General features: G+C 41.6%; 1 protein-coding gene across 2 annotated transcripts in view; it reads right to left on the bottom strand.

The window, feature by feature from the left end:
• The window catches only part of TMEM255B (transmembrane protein 255B), a 52,087-nt gene that overhangs the window by 3,948 nt on the left and 30,958 nt on the right, over positions 1-17,181 (bottom strand). For both annotated transcript variants that reach the window (XM_035114880.2, XM_035114879.2), the window contains exons 4-7: positions 10,564-10,653; positions 2,699-2,779; positions 1,827-1,912; positions 498-657 (exon numbers count right to left, since the gene is read on the bottom strand). In XM_035114880.2, coding sequence (XP_034970771.1) covers positions 498-657; positions 1,827-1,912; positions 2,699-2,779; positions 10,564-10,653 — 417 coding nt within the window. The remainder of the gene's footprint in view (positions 1-497; positions 658-1,826; positions 1,913-2,698; positions 2,780-10,563; positions 10,654-17,181) is intronic.

The following is a 17,181-nucleotide window of genomic DNA, read 5'->3' as shown; positions in this document are numbered from 1 at the left end:
TTAGAAAGCGTCTGCCTGTCTTTTGAAGAATCAAGAGCATCTTGGAGAGTAATGTATCAACCAGCTTCATGAAATACAGATACACAGCTTGGGGGAGACTAAACCAAGCCAACTTTCACCATTAAAAATAAACACAAAAATGGCAAAGTGCAAAAAAATCCTGCAAAAAATTAGGCTGGGTTTTCTTTTTTAAAAAATATATAATTTTATTCATTTTATCATCAATAATTTCAATTTACATCACCATCCAATCTTTCCGTGCTCTGTCAAGCCAAATACTTGACTCCCCCCTCCTTCAACAAGCTTTCTATTGCCAATCTATATCTCGCATCCATAAGTTAAACTATAAAGCCCACGTTGTAGGAATTATTTCAGTCCTGCTAGTGTCTTCTAATTTTTACAGTAAATAGCCCCAACCACATGTTCTGCATGGAAGCCCGAGTCCTACTGCATTGACTCCCATGGGTATAAAATGCCTCTAGCATTTCGAGACTTACCACATCTTTAAATGCCCCAAGTATGGCTGCTGTGACTATGCCAAGAAACAATCCGATGATGTTCAAGACAGTGGAGGACCAGAGCAGCCGGTACAAGTGGACCACATCCTGGCAGCTGTTCACGCCAAGGAACTCGTAATAGCTGGTAGAGTGTTCTGAGCTGGTGATAAGGGGGGCAGGAAGGGAAGAACATCACATCAGCAGCAATTTACAAAAAGGAAACCCAGAGCACCAGCATCCCAGCCCTGCCATTTTCTCTGTTGCAGTGATGCTAGTCAGAACTGTTCCAGAATGCACCTACTTTTCCCTTCGTCCTCTCATTCACACGAAGAAAAGCTCATGATATATCTGATATTCAAAATATAGCAGGTTGCCAGACATTGTGATGGATGGAATTTTCTAATGTGTACTACTTCTGGGGGGTGGCTAGATTATTTTTTTTAACGGTTGTGTTTAGGTATAGGGTAGACTAGAAATTGAAAACAATAAAATAAAATAAAATAAAAAGGTCTGAAAGCCACCATAATGTTTGCATCTGAGCAGCAAGTGGCCCAAGAAAGCAAAGAGAGTAACCTAAGTAAATTCTGGATAGAAAGCATACAAAAAAATTAAAGCCACAGCTTGGGGCAGGCAGAATCAACGAATCTGTTTATTAGTGACAAAATCTACAAGCTACTTTCCAACTGGGTTCCCTTTCTGCCCACTCCACTTTGGTCTCTCGCAAAAACATGGCATTTTCTTCTACAAGCGCTGACATGCATATTAGCAAGGGAGGGTGTTTTGGGTCAAGGAAATAAACAACTATCTTGACTTTTAGAAGAAATCTAAAGTCAGCCCTGTATAGGGAAGTTTTAAATGTTTGAAGTCTTACTGTGTTTTAATTTGTTGGAAGTCACCCAGAGTGGTTGGAGTAACCCTGTCAGATGAGTGGAATAATAATAATAATCACAGGGGGGGGGAACCTAGTCATTGCCCATTCCCCACTGAACTTGTGTTTAATAGCAGATCATCAGAACTGGAGTAAAAGAGGCCTGGCTAATGTATTCTACTGCGTCATTCATTCTGAGTGAGTTTGTATGAGAGAGCCAGGTAATGCTGCTGAGAAGCATAGTTTCTCCCCAGAGTTGATGACTAACATTATAAATACTGTACATGCCTGGCTGAAAAAGCAAGTGAACAGGCTCCTCCTATAATAGTGACTTTTTCAGGAAGATACATGTCTGCTTTATAAGACCACAGATTGCAGCCTCCATTGGGTTACAACAGATTGTGGCTGAAGAGGCTCAGACTGACAGGAGCCCTTCCAACCTGCTGTCCACAGGTACTTACTTTTCACAATTGTACAAATCGCAGCAATAGCAGGTGTTACTCTTCACTCTCAGCTGACACTTGCTGTTTAAGGTGTAACATGTCACCTGAAGAAAGGGGAGGTAACAAATCTTCATTTGGGAGACTTGAAGTTCTGTCCACTAAGTTTACACCATGCACTCAGAAACTAGAAGTGTGCTTCCCCCTGATCTATCAAGGAGCTGTTTTGGAAACAAATCCCCCATGTGCAAGATGGCTGCTCAAATCCCCTTCCACTTTGTTAGGTAGCCTTGTCCTGTTTTATTTTACAGAATTCATCTTTCCTTGGGGCCGATTTTGTTTCTGTTCCTTGTCCTGCTTGCAAAACAATAGATGGACCTTTTGTTCAGAACTCGCCAACATAAAACATACAGTAACACAGACCAAAAACAATATGTATTCAGTGTGAGGTTTTAGTCAAAAGCCCATTTGCCTACAACTGCTCCTGTACTTGGCTGTAGAACCGCAACCCAAAATAAATCTGAATACAAAATGCAGACATTGTTGGACCGTGTCAGACTATTACACTGTAGAGTTGTAGTTTGGGGCCAGTATAAACCGATTAACTTGGACTTGGGTATATATGACAATATGCCACTCAGTAAAAAAGAGAAAAGAAGAAAAGAGTTATGTCTAAGGAATGCATTCCAAGAGAGCAGCAACAAGCATGGAATGAGAATAGCTTTGATTCCAAAGAAAATATTCTTGTTACAAATATGATAGTGTGTTTTAAGTCTGGAAAATGAATCCACAGTGGCTGAGTGCTTTGACTGCAAAACATTTATACTCCTAGTCATCTTGGAAGTGGCCTTCCCCATTCATAAAGCTACAAAAACTACACTATAATAGCTTACCTCAGTCTGGTAAACATCATATAAGAATCCTACTCCACTTGAATAATACTGGCACCGTTTATTATATAAAGGCCTGGGTTCCTGCAAAAAAAAAATAATAATAGAAAAAAGACAAGGCTTTGAGATACATTATTGCAATAACCTCCCAGACAAACTGCATCAATTTTGTAAAGTTGTTAAGTCCATTTAAGTAATTAGATAGCCAAGGAACAGTTTGCCACATGTTTCCTTTCTAAAACACAATTGTTGGCTTGGAAGCAAGTCATAAGTGGTTATGCTCGGCAAGGAGGGTAATGTGTGTTGGGAAAATATAATCATCCTTCCTGATGCATATGCAAGGCTTAATTCTACCCTGGTGGCGATTCATAAACTGCAGTTTCGAAGGTTTAAGTTATAGAAATAAACATTTAGACTGGATCTCCCAAAACAATTCCTAATATCAAGAGCAGTTGGGCAGTAATGAAAACTAGTTCCTACTTGTCATGCTCCAAACCATAGTCAGGAATATTAGGAATAAACTCTGTGCTTGGGCATTCCCTCCTCTTTTCTCCAGTTACATGCTTAACAAATTCTTTGTTTGATCAAAGTTCTTGTGCATTCAGGAGCAATGCAGGATCCAAGCGCAGACTCAAGACTGCAAGCCTGAGGTTGTGCATACCTTTGCATGGCAATGTGCATTCAGTGATGGAGGCAGGCACCTTTTGGGGGTGCTATACACACGCCATCCCCATGCCATCTTTGACCCACACTATCTGTCAGTCTAAAGGAACAGTTATAATCCATTTCGTGCCGGGGATGTACTTCTCAAGCACTACCGTAGCTGCATACATGTGTACACAGGGAGTGCTTTCTCAGGTCACTTCCGATTGGGGCAGATCTTCTGGCACTGCAGGGCTGTGCCACACCCCTTCACTGTGTTTGACTTGTCTATGAATGAAATAGGCAAACAGGAAGTGTTACAGTAACTTAGCTGCTGCTTTATACTGATATATATCATTTGTATATCAACATACAAGTTTCCAGCACCTTTCAAAAGACGTGTTTGTTTGTTTTTAAAAAAAAGATCTGTGGAAACACTAATTGAGGAGAGAGGAATAGAAAACACAATTGCACACTAGTTTAAAACATGCCCACTTGTGGGGACAGACAACGCAGAGAGTAGCTGCTGCTTTAGATGAAGGTGTGTACAACCAGAATGACCCCTGTGCATTTCAGAGTCTAGGTGTGAACACAGCCTGAGTTTTCAGGAAAAGTAGGATATCCCAAACCAGTTTTTCAATTACAGTCAAATCAACTTTGTTCCCCGCAAAAAACACTCATATCTTGTCTTGTTACACACACAAACCATGCAGAATTTGGTTACTGCACCACAAACCATGCTTAAAGTTGTTGCTTTTGGTGGTTAGCTTAAATTCAAGCTCAACTCTGTGAATCAAACTTGCAGAGATTCCAATCTAGATTACTATTTTTTTTTAATCAGTGGGATGCTTTCCTTGTCCATCAATGATCTCAAAAAAAAAAAAACATTGCACAAATGATTATGGACTAGACTAGACTAGACTAGACTAATTGGAGCTTTCTAACAAACCCCTTCCCCTAGATAAGGAATCAAAATGAGGCGAAACCTGATTTTCTTTTAAGTAGCTCATAAATCACATGGAATCATACCCTTTACCCTGAGTAATACATAAAGTGCATATCTATAGGCATTATAATTGCTTAACAGCAGCAAGGTGAAACGGACCAAATCTAATGGAAAAGTGAAATGGACCAAATCTAAAAGCTAAGAAATTCCTGCTACTGAACAGTCTATAAAGAACTCACTGGACAGCTTTATTTGCCAACTGCTGTCCAACACATGCTACATCCACAAACCATTTATTTCAACGTGTGCATAAGCAGATCATCTCTTATACTGCATCATCAAAACTCACATAGACACCCACAGTAATGACCACAAGCCTTCCACAACCTGCAGAAAAGTGCATGAGAATCTCGCTTCATGTCATTGCCCTGCAAATATAAATGTCCAAGACCTCTGTGTTAGGAGTTTTTTCAAGAGCCTCCAGTATTCATTTGTGTATAGACTTAGGTCAAAATCCTGATTGCTGAGTTATATACAAGGGTCTCTGATCCTCTGACAGATCCATAATAACAACTGGGATTCACCACTAGAACATGTAGTGATAGCCGGCCGTCTGAACAGCTCTAAAAGGGGATTTGACAAATTCATGGCGGATATGGCTTTCAGAGACTACTAGTCGTGTTCAGCGACCCCTGAACATCAGTTCAGAATGATAGACTCCTACTGCACTTACATTCCCATGGACATCTGGTTGGCAACTGTGAGAACAGAATGCTGAACTACGTTTTTAAAATAAAACTGTGTGTGCCATTTTAAAGAGTGAAAAGTTTTCAATATTAGGAAGAGCATGTTCGCCCTCTAGAGGAAGGTAGATATATCTATACAACTCATAGAAAGTGTGAAATCAGAAAGCAAAAGCTACAGATCTTTTCAAGGCTACAGCTAGCTTTTCAAAGCAAGGACACACATTGCATGATCCATCAGACTTTCATCTGATTGCACATGGAATCTAACAATATCTAGAGGGTCAGAGGCTCCCTACCCCTAGCTTAAATGTTTTCATTCACTGCCCGTGTTTGAGACGTGAGTGAGCTAGAAATCCAAAACCAACTGACAATTCAACTGCCCTGAGAATATGATTGAAAGCCACCCATCTGCCTCAAGAAACAACAAAGTGTGCCTCTGTGGGTGATGCCAAACTGCTGTGTTAGCAGCACCAAAGTGACCTCTTTGGGGCACAAGCCTGGGTAGTGTGTATGGAGGCCCTGGGATGCCCAGACAGCAAGACAGACACCCCCTCAGCCGCACTGATGTGGTCCAAAGGAAAGCAGAGCAATACATTTGGCACCAGCTGGGCTGCAGGAGTTGCCAGAAGGAGGCATACAAGACGCCATCCAACCACCTTAGGGACTCCACTCTGGATTTGTACAGTATAGCATTTTCTTCTCCTGAAGATATCCCACAAGGCAGCAGAAGTTTAGGATCAAAGCTTCCTTTTCCTAGACGGGCTACCTTCCCAGGTTGATGAGTCCCATCTGCCCCTCACTTCCCTCTACAGCACATGCAGAAACTGGCTCCTTGACCGTTGGACCCACTATGCTAAATCTGCTGGAGCCTGCCTTTGCATGCTGGGTGAAGTCCCTAACTCACCAAGAGTTTGAGATCCATCAGCTACCCTCATCCAGTTTTGCCAGTCAGTCGAAACCATTTCTTGGGGTGTGGCTGTTGTTGCATGCTGACAGCTTCTAGGAGCCACAGGTGAGAGCTTGGTGGGTACCAAAGGTGGACAAACTACCCCAGAAGGAGCACAATGTGTCCCCCCATCACAGGTACTACTGCTCCTCTAACACCCCAAGGGCACTAATGTATATTTTAAAAAATAGAACAAAATAATTTGATATTTTAAAAGGAAGACAAAGCAACTGGTACTTCTTACAAGTATCTGAGAATCAACCTTGGTTCCAGCCCATAACTACCTGATAGTTCAGCAGGTTGGCAGAATTTGTTCTCACATGCAAAAAAATTATATCCCCTTTATTTAGATTTGATTATGCTCACAGTGGATATGAACTTATGAGACAATGGCACAAAACTTATAATGTATTTGGGGTATACTTTGTCTTGAGCTTGGGATTCTATATGCTGCCAGGCAGAGAATTCATCCTTTGCAGTATCTGCATTTTTCTATTTTTACTCTCTGCTGCTGACTATGAAATTAGTAGCTCCTGGCAGATACCCCTCTATATAGTGAAACTTCTAAACATATGTCTAAATGAAAGTTACACTCCTTCAGTAGTTTTGAGATAGAATACTAAGGCCAGTAAGCTGAAGCTCTAAGCCAGGCACATCACTGTGATTACTGCAAAAATCAGGAGAGGTAGGTGATCAGATTTATTTATAAGAATTATGAATGCTTCCATGTTCTCCATAGCTTTTCTTGGGCCAAGCACTCTCTCTGTTTATCTGCTATACATTTGTTGTCATGGCACTGCATTAAAAAAAATCCACATTTGTAAAGTCACTACAAATAGCGTTGAAATAAAGCACCTTGCTGTAAAGTCCTTGTGAAGAAATTTCTGCCAACTCAACTTAGCTTGATTTTATGATGACATGGAACATATGTTCCTGGGTTGAAAGACATAGCACTGTTTTCAAGCCACTTTTCAAACAAACAGTGATGCCATGGTGATATATTCTAACGCCACTCAGACTTGGATTTTTTCCTACTTGCACATCAAAAAAAAAATATTAATCTCTTTTCACCCCTCGTAAAAAGGGATGCTACTATTTTTCTGATACAAAATAAGCAATTGTCAAATTCACAGAAAAACACATAGTGCACAAACAATACATGTGTCACTCACAATACAATATTAAAATGTAAGACTAATAAACAAAGTGTTTAGACGCATCAGCAACCAATCTTGTGCTTCTGTATGGAAAGTTCTAATGTGTCTCCCTAGACAAGAGGAGCCTTAACCAAGACTCTTAATATGTAGTTTTAAGCCTTTGTGTCCTATGAGCAACTTTGTTTTCCAGTAAGTACACCTTACAACTGTATCAAGCTGCTTATTGCCTGAGAAAAGTCCAGTTTTCCATCATGTTATTGATGGCTTGTTGCTAATTGAAATGGTCCTGCTGGCAACCTGAGAAACTGTTTGCACTTAGGTCAGTGGAATCTGGGTCCAGGCTTCAGCCTTGTAGGCGCAGCCCCATTTGGAAGACAGGAATTAATGGCATAAAAGCTACAGCAAACCACATAGCCTGAGACACATTTTCAAAATAAATAAATACCAGGAAAATTGCATATACATTTCATATCATCTCTAGGAAAACATCCAGATTATTTGCTTTCAAACAGAAGGGAGAACCTACAGCCTTCCAGATGTTGTTGGCATACAAGTACCATTGTCCCTGAGCTTTAGCTATGCTGGGCTTGATGGGAGTTGTAGTTAAAAACATTTGGGCAGCTGCAGGGTCTTTGTCCCTTTAACTAATCATCACCAATCATGTAAAAGCTCTTGAGAAAAATAAAACAAAGCTATAAAATAGGCCGCAGAGCTTTAAACACAAAGAAAATCTAAACCCAAGAAGTGAATTAAAGTTACTTTCCCATTTGGAATGATGAATGCTAATTTAACTTTTTTATATAAAAGAAATTGCCATATGAGCTGTGCAATTACGTTAATGACTCACTCCGGAAATGATATTAAAGGCAATTAGTTATGATTTTGCATCTTGCACCACCATGGAGAAGGAAAAATAGGTCTAACATTTTCCTTCAAAGCGATTGGCTAATTTAATTGTGGAGAGGCATTGCATATTATTTGAGTTCGGTTTCCTACTGCCTTGCCGTTTATCAACAGAATTGCTTCTATTTTTACAGAGAGCCAATAAACAGAATGAATTTTACTGGTAGCATTGGTTTTTCCGAAAATATGTCAATACGGTTAAGTGGAGAAAGAGTAGGCACGTGTGAACAAGAGGCACCATTCTGATTATTTGAAATGGCCTGAGGTCCGCAACCATTTATGCCATAACAAATTTATCAGTCTCTGTGGTGCCACAGGATTCTTTGTTTGTTTCTAAGGCAACAGACTAACAAAGTCAGCCCTGTGGGATTTTTAGCGTCAAAAGCTCCCTGGCACTAAAATTAACATGATTCATGCATCATGCTGTCCCAAATCTTCATTTTATAGCATGTTCTATGTATGATACTGTGGTTTTTATGGAACAGGATGAGGGTCTTCCCAAAAATGCCCTCCTGTTCCAGAAAAAAGCCACCAGATGGCACCATGGAATTCACGAATTCCTAAAAAAAAGGATCCATAATGAAAGAGGTTAAGCTTTTAGAAAGGGCGTTCCCACTCAGGATTTTGCCAGACTCTTAAAAATTAACTCATATTGATTACTATTTGGTGAAGGAGAAGGAAAAGTAAAGGTAAAAGTAAAGGACCCCTGGACAGTTAAGTCCAGTCAACGGCGACTAGAGAGCTGGCGTTTGTCTAGAGACAGATTTCTGGGTCATGTGGCCAGCAAGACTAAACCGCTTCTGGTGCAACAGAACACCATGACAGAAACCAGAATGCACGGAAATGCCATTTACCTTCTTGCTTCTTACCTTCTCCTATTTATCTACTTGCATTGGTGTGCTTTTGAACGGCTATGTTGGCAGAAGCTGGGTCAGAGCAATGGGAGCTCACCCCGTTGTGCACATTCGAACTGCCAGCCTTCCCATCGGCAAGTCCAAGAGGCTCAGTGGTTTAGACCACAGCGCCACCCACATCCCAGAAGGAAAATTACCTAACAGTGCAATCTTATGACGCTTACTCAGAAGCAAACCACACTGAATTTGACTGGGGATCAATGAAGCTTTCAAATCTGACTTCCCTCAGGTTCTCACTTTCCCAGTCTTAAATTCTGCTCACATGCAATCATTGGATTGCAATTAATCCTCAGCATTCACCAGCACTTTAGTATAAATTTATTCAAAAATACATTTTTTTGTTTGCAGTCTTGCCCTAATGTGCACTTCCCCCCCCAAGCAACGCCCGTAATATAATGCATTTTATATGTTATTTTCACTAATAGATACATTTTATGCACATGTCCCCACTAATATTCACATATGTTTAGACATGTTTTGGTTGGAGAAGTGCATTGCAAAAAATAAATACCTTATGCCCCCCCCAACCCACACCCTTCCCTTTTAAGTATTTGGGTGGGTGAAGAGACGTGCCTTGAAAGTTTTCCCTCACCACCCCCGCCAAGCTACACAATCACAAGGGGGAACAAGTATCTTCTACATGCCTGTGGGAAGATTGTTTTGTTGTTTTGCAAGGATATTAAGTTACTTGCAAGGGCCAGCTCTACTGCTGTGTAACAATATACCTCCAACAAACAGGATTCACAGATAATGGATTCCTGTAATTTCTGTATTCCCCCTGCCCCGCCCCAAACTAACATCATTACAAACTACTTCCACCTTTATTTGTTTCAGTTGATTCAGGCATCCTACTTTTTTTTTAAAAAAAGTGGGGAGGTGAATAGTGGTTTGGAACATACAAATGCTGGGATGAATGTGAATAAAGCAAACTACATCTGTATTACGATTTCTCACATGAGACAGGGGTACTTTAAATCAAGCCCCTTTTACATCAGCTTCTAATTTTTGTAAGTGCTTTTCTATAGAGCTTTCTATTAAGTGAAGTGGTTTTTTCCCTCTGAATGGGGCAAATCATGTGGAGCTATATATCCTGAAATATATTCTTCTTCAGTAGTGTTTGTGCCAAATTTATGCCATCTTCACATCTGAAAACAATGGGTTCCCCCCTCTCCTTTATTTAAAAAAAAACTGGAGGTTCTTTGTGAAAGACAGAACATAGCTAACTTTCGTTATTTTGCTCATGACTTCTTAAGAAAAGAAAAAGAAAGAAAGAAAGAAAGAAAGAAAGAAAGAAAGAAAATATCTGCATTAAGAAAGCAGGCACACAGTGAAAAAGATTGTGCATTATTTCTTATAACCCATTGCCATCTCTTTCTAATGAAATCATGATTTAAACACAAATAAGATGCCACATTATATATTTTGCTATGATCAAGGGGGAGGGGTACTCTATCACACGATCCTGTCACAGTATATTTTTTATACTGTGGTTTCCTCACAATATTGGCCCATGGGGTTTTTTTGGGGGGGGGATTTTCACAACCAGAAATGGCTTAGTAGGCACGAAGCATAAGCTAACCAGGGGACAGAGGAATATCAAAAAGGCATACTTACTATATGTCGTGCTGCAAACACACCATCAACGATTGCACAACAGAAAGCTGCTACCACTCCAAAGCTGATGAACACAATGGATGCTATCAACTAGAAAGAGAAAAGTGGACTTAGATTATTATATATTCACACAGTTACTGAAACCTGATTATGAAACACTTGGCCATCCAACTTGCACCGAGTTGCAGAACAGAGGAAGAGAAGGTGAGTCTCTAGCAAGCTCCATTTTTTTTTGAACAGGCATTAAATCCAACATGTCAGAATATCTCTTCAAACCATGCTATATAAAACTACGGTAATAATACTACAGTATTTTTGTATTTAATGCTGTTTTATTGTTGGCTATTGGCCTCAGGTGCCCTTCGTTTACTTGTACACCAGTTTTACACATTTTGATGTTAAGTGGTCTATGAATATTTTAAAATAAATTTAGAAAGTAATAAAAATAAATAAACCCTGTGGATGGCTAAGCAAACACCACAGAGATGCGTATCAGGGAATCGTTTAAATCTGTAAATGATCTGTGCCAATAAATGGTAAACAAGCCATTCAGTACTTCAAAAGGGCTAGCAACTTTTTCCCGTACCACACCAATGGGGTATTTAAAACATTTAATAGTATAAATTAGTTGTAGGTGCACCTGGGAGACTTCCATTGTACGGAATGATCCTGGGTGGTTCCTTCAGCTGCAATTGCCCATTCTATAAAATGGGAACAGTAAGGACCTACCTCATACGGCTACTATAAGAACAGAATGCTAACTCCCATGGTAGCTCTAGGGCAGGCATAGGCAAACTCAGCCCTCCAGATGTTTTGGGACTACAACTCCCAGCATCCCTAGCTAACAGGACCAGTGGTCAGGGACGATGGGAATTGTAATCTCAAAACATCTGGAGGGCTAAGTTTGCCTATGCCTGCTCTGGGGCCACTTCACACAATTAGCTAAGAACTAATTAGCTGAGAATGCACGCATGAGGACCAGTCTTTGTAACACTTGGGAGAAAAGTGATGACAAACCTAGACAGCATCTCAAAAAGCAGAGACATCACCTTGCTGGCAAAGGTCCGTATAGTTAAAGCTATGGTTTTCCCAGTAGTGATGTATGGAAGTGAGAGCTGGACCATAAAGAAGGCTGATCGCCAAAGAATTGATGCTTTTGAATTATAGTGCTGGAGGAGACTCTTGAGAGTCCCATGGACTGCATTCTGAAGGAAATCAGCCCTGTGTGCTCACTGGAAAGACAGATCCTGAAGCTGAGGCTCTAATACTTTGGCCACCTCACGAGAAGAGAAGACTCCCTGGAAAAGACCCTGATGTTGGGAAAGATGGAGAGCACAAGGAGAAGGGGACGACAGAAGCCACCAACATGAGTCTGACCAAACTGTGGGAGACAGTGGAAGACAGGAGTACCTGACGTGCTCTGGTCCATGGGGCCACGAAGAGTCGGACACGACTAATCGACTAAACAACAATCAATGATTCTGCTTTGCTTGTAAAATCAAAATTGTTTAGTCATAGGCAATAGGCACACTGATTCCCCCATCCTCACTATTTCCAATGTATGGTCATCCCAGTGTCACTTAAATATTTGTCTGTTTTGGCACCTTCACCACCTGACTATATGTAATGATAAACTATAGCACTTTGCTCTTTTAGTGTTGTTTTGAATGGTGGAAAGGAAACAATCCTTTACCCATTCTGCTGACCATGTGAACAACAGGATGCTTCAAGGACTTTAAAGAGAAACTCATTAAGAGATCTTTATGAATAACTTTTTTCCCCCTTCCCCCTAAGAAGTGATTCTATAGTTGGGTAGCTACAAAACCCTTTTCTCATTAGAGAGCCATTGTAATTGTAGAAAGTGTGACAGCTAGAATAGACATGAATGAATAATGAACACTCAGTACCCATGACATAATCATATCTCCTCTAGTGTGACAGTCCTCGAGTGTCGTCTCAATTACAGCAGCGCTATTACTGAGGCACCGACCTTTGGAAAGAATAGGTTGACAGGGCATAAATTGTGAGGCTTGCTGCTTACTGCAGCGATAAGATGCCTTAATGACCGAGGACTGAGCACCCTTGCAAGAACTCGTGTTTCTTTTTTATATATATATAAAAAATACTGCAGAGGTGGAGTCCACATTTCAGCACAGTTGTGGATGGGGATGGGGAGTTTGCTGCATGGAAGACATGACATCGTATCCACAGGGTGATTATTGATCCTGTTTCACCACCCTGTCACAGGTGCCTCAAAACCAACAGCTCAGGCAGAATGTGATGAATTTCAATCAATGAATACCCTTTGCCAGGATATTAAATCTACTTTGCTATTTAGTTGCCATAGTAACAAATGCCACAATTTTTGTGCGTTATGGATGGAGATGGCACACGAAACCTGTTCGGGAATTCTGCCATGTATTCGTCTCACAATGTACACAAAAGAAAGATGAGGTTCCCTCATTGCGAGAAGCCAAGGTACAGGGAACCAGGCAGAGGGCCTTCTCAGTAGTGGCACCCGCCCTGTGGAATACCCTCCCATCAGATGTCAAAGAGAAACACAACTACCAGACTTTTAGAAGACATCTGAAGGCAGTCCTGTTTAGGGAAGCTTTTAATGTTTAATAGATTATTGTATTTTAATATTCTGTTGGAAACCACCCAGAGTGGCTAGGGAAACCCAGCCAGATGGGCGGGGTATAAATTATTATTATTATCTGGATAGGAGTCACAAATTCCCCCCAAACTAACCTGGTCTCTTCAAATAAACCTCATCACATAAGCAATCCTTTCCCAGACTTAATGGTAATGTATGACTTGAACTCTAGGCAGGTGAAGAAGATTCATGGGTAGGGTATGATAACATTGTGGAGGTGAGGCCTAACCCTTGACAACAGCAGCCAAATGCCTTCCCCTTCTGAGAGACTACAAACGTACTTTGGAGTTAGCCCCATTGCATTCAATGGGACTTACTTCTGAGTAAACACTTAATTTGTTATATTTATCCCACCATTCCTCAAAGGATCTCAAGGTGGTGTAAGAGGTTCTTGTCTCTATCCATTTTATCCTCACAACTCACCCTGCGAGGTAAGTTAAGCTGAGAGATCGTGACTGGCCGAAGGCTACCCAGCAAGCTTCGTGGCTGAGTGGGGATTCGAACCTAGTCCAACACACTAATCACTGCATCACACTGACTGTCTAGCATGGTTAGGATTGTACTGTAAACTGCTGTCAGAAAGAGCAGTCCCTTCTGATTTGAAGCTCAAAGACTTTAGAACAGCATTCCTAAAGAGGTCTGTCAATGTTCCTCCAAGGTGCTCTTCCAGAAAAGTTAGAAGGCTTATCTGTTTACCTCAGCAATGTTTACTCTGACTGGCAAACACTCTCCAGAGTCTCAAGGCAGGGGTATTGCCTGCTGCTCTTGCACAGGCCTTTGGCAGTTAAAAAGGAAAAACAAAGCTGATAAATTCTATTGTTTACTCTTTTAAAAGACAGTCGTACCTTGGATCCTGAACACCTTGCGAGTCGAACGTTTTGGCTCCTGAACGCCGGTTTGTGAATGTTCTTTGGAACCTGAACCTGAACCTGAACGTTTGGTGCAACTTCAAGGTTCAAGGGCAGTCATGTTAGGACAACTAATAAGAAAGGCAACTTCACAGCAGAGGTGGTTTTGGGCAACCGATGCAGTCACAACAATGCTGCAGAACAGAGCACAATAGGCAGGAGGCTGAATTTTAGCATCGCACAGGGTGCTGCTGAAATTTGAGGGCCCAAAGTCCACCACTGCTTCAGGGGGTGTAGGGCTAGGCACTAACTGGCCTTAAAGCCAGAGGATGAGGCACATCATCACTACTATGCTGCAGCAGCTGAGCGTCTGTTTTCTGAAAGCCAGCAATTGGGAATGTCGAAGTCGTTAGAAAACATGTTCCCCTGCCTGTCTTAACACATAGACCAGGAGGTGGTCCTTTTGCCCCCAAACTAGAGGTTGAATTAAGACCTTTAGAGGGCCTATGCACTTAAAAGATTTTTGGTTCCCATAGATACACACACACACACACACACACACACACACACACACACACAGCCATAAAATGAATTTTTATTTTTCAAAATGAAAGAAAACCTACAGTAAGATGGAAAACAATACTTATTTTTGTATACTTCCACTTTATTCCATGATGTGAACAATTTAATTACTAACTTACAGCTGAATCTTGTGCTTTCATGCTTTAATTAATATAGACGGATTTTGTTTCCGATTTTGTAAACTGAAAAGTGCAGTTGCCAGTTCATGGTAAATCTGGCAATGGAAAGTTTCTGTGGTGCCCCCCCTTCCCTTGAAGCCCTAAGCACGTGATTATTTTGCTTAAGGGTTAATGCAGCCCTGTCCCAACCCCCAAAGGTGCTATCAATTGCAGGCATTTTTCCAATTGACGTAATATGGGAGTCTTTCATAATGGGCGCTTATTCACTTTTTAAAACAGCCAGTCTATTTTAACTAATAGCGTCATCTTAAGACCTCACTATACAACAGCAGCAGTAGAGTGCAACATCCCACTCCAGCCTGCCAGTTCCATTGTCAGAGGTCATCATGGCTGTAGTTCAGAGTACTGCTATTTCAGCAGAAAATGCCGCCGAAGAGAATTAAAAACGCAGGCTGAGCTACTTGGAGTTGGAGAGCAGAAGACTTTAACTGCCCTAATCAGATCTCATGTGTTGTTAATAATAATAATATTAATTAATTTTGCTGATATATATCGTGAAGGGTGTTCCCCATCCAAAGCATTGCCGATAGCTAACTCTTCATTGTCAAAGCTATGGCTCTGAATAGCCACAAACACCAGTTTAGTATCTAGGCAACTATTCCCAGGTCTGCATTCTTTGGAGCAGTTGCAGCAACAGGGGGGTCACTCCCCCTCCACCAGTTTCTGTACCTCCCCCTGATGGGCTGTGTGCACGCAGTCGGAGACTACGTCTGCGTGAAATCTTTCCTGCTCATCCCTCTTCAGTCTCCTCCTGATTCTGGGAGACACTAGTGCAGAAGAAGAAGAAAGAAGAAAGAAGAAAGAAGAAAGAAGAAAGAAGAAAGAAGAAAGAAGAAGAAGAGGAGGAGGAGGAGGAGGAGGAGGAGGAGGAGGAGGAGGAGGAGGAGGAGGAGGAGGAGGAGGAGTAGTTTGGATTTGATATCCCACTTTATCACTACCCGAAGGAGTCTCAAAGCGGCTAACAATCTCCTTTCCCCTCTTCCCCCACAACAGACACCCTGTGAGGTGGGTGGGGCTGAGAGACTTCAAAGAAGTGTGACTAGCCCAAGGTCACCCGGCAGCTGCATGTGGAGGAGCGGAGACGCGAACCCGGTTCCCCAGATTACGAGTCTACCGCTCTTAACCACTACACCACACTGGTGTAGAGAGGGTGGGGAAGCACCTGGTCCTTCACTTGCCTGACCTGCCTCTTCCTCCTCTTTTTCCGACCATCCTGTGCTCTAGAAACAGCTCTATAGAAGAGTTGGAGTGTCTTCTCCTGTCCCCTATGTTACGATCAGCTGGGTTTCTTAGATCCAAGAGGTGGGATTAAGGCCTGTTCTAAGGCCTGTCTTCTGGTATAAGGGGGGACTGTTGCATGCTATGAGGTTTGGGGGGGCCCACCACAGCCAGTCTCTAGCTCTCACAGACACTTGTGAAAATGCCCAAAGAGTACCTGAAGCATCATGAAACAACATAGTTCAGCTTTCAAAATCTTGCTTCCTTAGTCGATACCACCGAATCAGAACAATAAATCATGGCCATATTTTGGTTCTTCAAATTGTTCGGTATCAGCACTTTATGAGGAGCATATTACCCATCAAAATATTTTATGAAGGACTGGGTTTGTAGCTTAAAGTGCGAGATTCGCCATCTGTGCCTCCTACAAAAATCTAACATCTGCAGGAATAAAACTGCACGTGCCCTGTATAATTGCACAGGCAGGCAAATGACCATCGCTACATTACTATGTTTTAACTCAGTGGTGAGGATATAAAAAAATCAAGTTCTCAATTTTTGAAGGGTTGAGGCAATCTATTATAACACGTAGAAAAGGCACACAAATGTAGCCTTGATCTTTTTCGCATGCTCTGAGCAACAGGGAATGGTAGCGTTGTTGAGTTGGGAGGCCATTTGTAGGTTTGGGGACCTTAAAAAATAAGAATAATCCCATAAATTGAGGGTAGTCAATGAGGTACCCTCTAAATGCTGTTGAACTCCAGCTCCCATAAGCTCCAACCTACATGGTCAGTGGCCAGATACGGATATGATTTGAAGGAACATAAAGCTACCACCACTTTGCTGAAGCTAAACAGATCTAGGTCTGATTAAAAAAAATTATGAAATGTGAAAGAAGAAAAATGGGCTATAAATGTAAGATGGGAGCTGTAATCCAACAACATGGGGGGGAGGGACCACATTGGCTACCCCTGCCCTAAACATGGGGGAGAAAAGAAGAAGGAGGAGGAGGAGGAGGAGGAGGAGGAGGAGGAGGAGGAGGAGGAGGAGGAGGAGAAGAAGAAGAAGAAGAAGAAGAAGAAGAAGAAGAAGAAGAAGAAGAAGAAGAAGAAGAAGAAGAAGAAGAAGAAGAAGA

This window comes from Zootoca vivipara, chromosome 4 (assembly GCF_963506605.1).
Source record: "Zootoca vivipara chromosome 4, rZooViv1.1, whole genome shotgun sequence".
NCBI lineage: Eukaryota > Metazoa > Chordata > Lepidosauria > Squamata > Lacertidae > Zootoca > Zootoca vivipara.
The sequence above is the reverse complement of the archived record's forward strand: the minus strand, read 5'-3'. Positions and strand labels throughout refer to the sequence as shown.